At 43.8% G+C, this 5,722-nt stretch overlaps 1 protein-coding gene across 1 annotated transcript; it reads right to left on the bottom strand.

Annotated features, from left to right (window-relative positions):
- Positions 1 to 1,311: 1,311 nt before the first annotated feature.
- Positions 1,312 to 5,009, bottom strand: smpd3 (sphingomyelin phosphodiesterase 3; the record flags this gene model as incomplete). Its single annotated transcript, XM_010780002.1, has 3 exons — positions 4,304 to 5,009; positions 2,722 to 2,967; positions 1,312 to 2,260 (listed from the first exon to the last, which is right to left on the bottom strand). Coding segments are annotated over exons 1-3 (1,497 nt in total), but the record flags the coding sequence as incomplete, so codon positions are not given.
- Positions 5,010 to 5,722: the final 713 nt, after the last annotated feature.

The following is a 5,722-nucleotide window of genomic DNA, read 5'->3' as shown; positions in this document are numbered from 1 at the left end:
AAAAGGTTGGAGACCCCTGTTATAGAACGTTACATTTGACAATTGTAAGCTTGGCCTTGTTCAAAGTGGGGAATGAAAGAAAAAGGTTGAGAACCACTGCAGTAGAGGCACTAAATACTAATATACACCTACAAATTAGCATTATATGTCCTCTTTAAAAACATGTAATGCTGAAGACCTTGAAAATTGGGACATGCTTTTTCTGTTTGCTTTTTCCACGGAACAATGGTAGAGGTGGAAAGGTTGTGAGTGTTCTGTAAATACTGCTGCGTGCACTCACAATGACAGATGTGTAATGTGTGAATTACAGTGGGTGTACATGAGTGTTTTAACACATCAAACAAACAAAACAAAACCAGATGGGTTATGGAGCAGTGCAGACAGATATTGCTGAATCAAAGTCTTTACATTATGAACCCTTTATCATACTACGGAGATCTACATTAAATAATGCAAACAGCTGGAAGCTCATTTTAACTCTGTCTCTCTGTCCCTCTTTAATGCTCTCTTTCGCACTCTCTAACAATGTATTATAAGTTTAGTATAAATAGACCTAATGGGCAGATTAAATTACCGCCTTGTCAAAGTTACAGATGAGATGCACCAGAGATGACACGATTAGCTTTTGGCTGAAATGGCAGCGATCAGAGCTCAGACACATTCCTACTGCAGGAGAGGCACAAAATGAGCTACTAATTCAGATCAGACTGAAAGGAAATGAGAGGAAGAAACAAGTATATGTTCCCCGTTACATCTGCAATGTACCGTAATTAGAATGACATGCTGTCTGATTTTGAAATTATTCAACAAGAATTAAGGCAGTGTAATTATTTTCACTGAAGCGAGAGCAAAACCATGGCAAAAAAACAACAATGTTTTCGAAAATGTAAATGACAATTTTACACCTTCGTGCACTTCTAGGCAAAAATATAAAGAATAGATGCAGTTAGTGACTAAAAGCCTGCCTTTCTTCAAAATAAAAATATCCCATTAACTTAAATCTGAACAAAATACGCTTAAACACTTAAATTCGTTTTTGGTTGGTGTTATATGTGAGATTTTTTTGAGGCAAAAGGTGCCACAGTGAGGCTGCCTTAACATCTACAATTCTAACGGAGAGAGCCAAAGAAGCTTTTTTTCCATTTCCGTTTGTATGCTAAGCTAAGATGAGCATCTTCTGGCTGTGGTGAACGAGAGGGTAATTGCATTTGTCATCCAACTCCTCCAACACATTTCCAATGAGTGGAATTCGCATTGTGCAACTGTAAATAAAAAGCAAGACAAAGAGGCTGAGAAGGTAACGTTTCTTACCTTGACAAACAGCGCGCCCTTGGCTGCTAGAGCGTCCTCCGCCCTCCCGTTGGGGTAGCACTCGAAGTGAGCGTCCAGGATGGGGTACCGGCTGGCCAGCATCAGCCCACTGTTCAGGAACTTGAACCTGGAGCAGCATCCTTTCCAGCCGTAGCGGCCCACATCGCTCAGCACGTAGGGGAAGTAGCGATGCAACTGCTGCCGCAGTTTAGTGGTTGATCCGTGGTCGAACACTTCCTGTAGAGCCAGAAAATCCAAGTTGGCTGGGAAGAAGGCGGAGATCTCGTGGTCGAACGTCTCGTCTCCGTGGCGACGTTTTCTCCCAGGGCGCTTAGAGACTGACGTGCGAGGGACGTGAGAGAGAGTGTTGTTGGAAGATATCCCTACACCGTCACCGCCATGGTAACGGGTGAGGGACTCCCTGGAGGCAGTCATGCTGCCCGTGTCTCCCCCCGCCGGCTCCCCACCCCAGTGGTTCCCTGTCTCAGCCTCCTCCTCCTGAGGGTCTGGCTCTGGGGCGCTGATGCTGATCTGAACCCCTGAGGTGTGAACAGGACAATCTGAGGAAGGTTTGGTCGGGGTCCCTTCCCCATGCATGGGACAGTCATGATGGCCACTCTGAGGCCCTGTAGTATGCAGGGGGCAGTCCGGACCCTCCCCCGGGGCGTGGACAGGACAGTCTGAGCTGCCGTTGGTCTCTGCGGAGTGGAGCGGGCAGTCCGCCGCCGTGTCCTCTCCCTCTGGGTGCAGGGGGCAGTCAGAGGAACCCTGGTCTCCTGTAGAGGGGTGGACGGGGCAGTCTGGGGCACCTGAGGGGTGGATTGGGCACTCGGTGGGGGGTTCTGTTTCTGTGTCGGCCGGACCGTTGGTGGTGTATGTTTGGTCCGGACGCTGGTCCAGAGAGGAGGTACGGCGGAACCCTGTGGCAAGGCTGCTGAAGGAGACCGCACTGAGGACGGAACAGAAAGAACGATTTATTTCATTGGAATTTATGATCAAAGTAAATGTTTTTAATCCCTTTTTTTACTTTTTATTTATCAGTTTATTTCATTAAACAGATAAACTTTGTTCAGAGTATAAACTCGTGTTATGTATGTAGCATAGATAAAACAGCTGAGAAAACATGAAAAAGAAGATACAACTAAAATACAAAACATAAAAAAAACTAAAAAGGACAAACTAAAAACTAAGCAGTAATATATTTAGAGTTAAATTAAAACGGATGACCTGACAATACATAGAGTTCATATTTTGTCAAGGGTCGAATAAAACCGAGGGATGATTTCACAAATATTCATACACTGTTCATATACATACATACACACTTACTTGTAAACATATACAAATGTATAAATATGATAACAATGTATACTGCTATGACATAAGTGAAAGCACCCAAACTCTCCGTACCTGATGGAAGTGTTGGTCGGTGAGTCGATGTAGATTTTGATCTGAGGGCGACTGGCTCCGTTGCGGATCCTCTTCCCGACCTCGCGGGCCCTCCGGTGGGTGTCTGACAGATTGTTGAACCTGGCCAAGGAGTCGGGCAGCAGGCAAACGTTGGCGCTGCAGAAACAGAAGCTTCGTCCCTGGGGCCTCCATTCCCCGACACCCGCCGGCCCGGCCTGGCCCTGCTCGGCCTGGTGTTTGTCTGGTCTGCACAAGGTAAGCAGCAACATTATATATCAAGTCAAACTGTGAGGAACACAAATCGCTATTAAGCTTAACTTATATGAAAATAATATCTGGATTTTAGAGAAACATGGTTGTTAACTTTTTTGGGCGGGTCACATAAGTAGATACTCTCATGTCCGTATGCTAAACATGAAGGTTAAGCCAGCAGACATTAGCTTAGTTTAGCATAAAAGACTAAAATGGCCCGATCAGCTTCTCTGGGCTCTAAATATCCCATTTTATTAAAGTCACCCTTAGTTTCTGCCTGTAAAGTAACATTAATGGTACAAATCGACATGCATATTAATGTGGAATAGTGTTTTCACTAACTTACAATACAGTTATGGTCACTGAAGCCTCCATTTTCACACATTTCTTTTTTTTCCCTTTCTGATTCTGTTATGTGGTTGGCCTCCTTATAACTCAAATGTATTTGTATTTTATCATGTTTTTTTAACCAAGATCTGACTTATTCCATAGAAAACACTGCTATTTTGATCTCATATTATGGAAGAATTAGTATAACATTCAGCATCATCACATCAATGTTGGGACAGCATTGGAAACCAACAGAGATAACAAAGGGAATGTCACATTTAACTTAGGATACCACTAGAAAAGCAAGTAACCCAGAGAGAGTGCTGCTCTCCCACAGCTAACAGGGCTTGAACAGTATTTCAAAGTGTGTGGTTATAGTGGGTAGCCATTTTGGTTTGTGTTTGGATAACCAAACGCTCGCTGGAACTGATTGAGCCTGGCAGCTGGAAGCCAGACCCATAAGCAAACTATTTACAGTAGATAATGACTTCATTTTCTGCCTCATCAAATCTCCAAACCTTTGGAACGACTGGCACTGTATATAACATGAAGCATGACTCTGCAACTGAATGGCTTATTTTTCACTTCAAATAGATTGGGAAAATCATTGTGAGGCATGGTACAGGAACAAATCGACAATGAATCGAGCTCGCCTGGAAACAGCCCATTTGAAAATTGCGAACGTCGACGGGGGTGGCGGGTGGGCGCTAGTATGTTAACCTACATGTAGCCTACAGTATGCACAGGAATCTTCCAGATAGTTTGACACTACAGTTACACTAGGTGTCTGTTACGCCCATTAGTTTGAGTTATTACTTGTTTTTTAGGAAGCCATCTTTTTTTATGGAGAACATACCTCACCTAAAGGCCTCAATCTTATCACAAACCCTACTCTCCAATGTATCAATCACAATTCTTACCACACTGTGTAGTTCCAGTACAAGTGACATTATTTTAAGAAGCTATATGCATACTAATGCTGAAAATTGTTATCACTAACCTGCGGTAGGTGTACAGGTACGGCTGGCGGACGGCCTGCAGGGGAGCCCAAATGAAGAAACCCAGCAGGGCGAAGGGCAGGGAGGCGAGAAAGAGGAGCAGGTAAAGGGGTGCGGTGATCAGCACACATAGGGTGAGGAAGGAGCAGGGGTCCTGGGAGCGTTGACGCTTCTCCAGAGAGGTGGCCACGCAGGAGGCCAGCAGCTGGTCCAGGAGCCAGTAGCAGGGGAACACCAGGCTCCACGACAGGCCATCCAGGAAGTGCAGACAGGCACTGGAGTAAGGGGTGGTGTGGAGGACCATCTCTTCCCTCCTTTCTCTCTCTTTATTTCTCTCTGTCACTTTCTCCACACGCTATGTCCACACCGACATACACGCTCTTAACAAGCTTACACAAATCTGTTGCGGAGATAAAAATAAACTGAAAATAAATTAAACATAAATCAGACTAAAATGCAGACCCTCCCCCCTACTTGCAGAGAGGTACACTACATGTTTTGTGTGTTTTTTTTCTCTTCTTCACAGGCAAGATGGTCTCAGTAATACTGCCCCTCCCTCAGTAATTACACCCTCTGCAGGGGGCGTCAAGGAGGGCAGTCTGGAGGTAGGTGGTTTCCATGATGAGAGCGTTTCCGTTGATGATGGATCTATGATTGCGAGGACTCCAATGTGAGGGGGCGGCCATTAAACATCACCCTTTCCCCAGGACCTGTAGAAGTTAAGAGAATAAGGAGGGGGAGGAACAAGAGGCAGGAGATCAGTAATTGGCTTGACATAAGCATAGGACCAAAATGAACCGTGTACCCAAAATAATCTTATTCTGTTTAGGTGTGTTTGTTTTTTGATGGGTCATCCAGATGTTCAGTAATGCTATTGCCTATCAAACTTAGTTCATTTAATTAAATTGTTTCCTAATGAAGATAAATATCGTACATTATACAGGATCTACAGAATAAAAAAGCAGTCATATTCAATAGCATACAGTTCCATGAAATACAATGTACACCTTACAACTGAATTTGATAGCTCAATCTGCTAGAATAATTACTCCAATAACTATTCCTGGCAGAACCAATGTTGGCCAATATATTATGTGTTAACTTTTTCTTTAAGAAACCCTCATTAATCTTTAATGGCAGAACTTGTTTATTTTCTTGATACTGTATGTTCTCTGCTATTTGGTCTTCAAGCTCATAAACAACCGATTGCAATTAGTTCGCTATACATTCATTAATTCAGGACTGGAGGATAAGTATCATGTTATGTAACCTAATTTGAAAAGAAAGAAGATGTAGTCAAGAAAAAAAAGTGTGATAATATCTCCATCCATCCATCTTCTCCCGCTTATCCGTGGTCGGGTTGCGGAGGTAGCAGTTCCAGCAGAGAGCCCCAAACTTTATTTTCGCTGGCCACATCAACC

This window comes from Notothenia coriiceps, unplaced genomic scaffold, assembly GCF_000735185.1.
Source record: "Notothenia coriiceps isolate Sejong01 unplaced genomic scaffold, NC01 NC01_scaffold00021062, whole genome shotgun sequence".
NCBI classification, from domain to species: domain Eukaryota; kingdom Metazoa; phylum Chordata; class Actinopteri; order Perciformes; family Nototheniidae; genus Notothenia; species Notothenia coriiceps.
The sequence above is the reverse complement of the archived record's forward strand: the minus strand, read 5'-3'. Positions and strand labels throughout refer to the sequence as shown.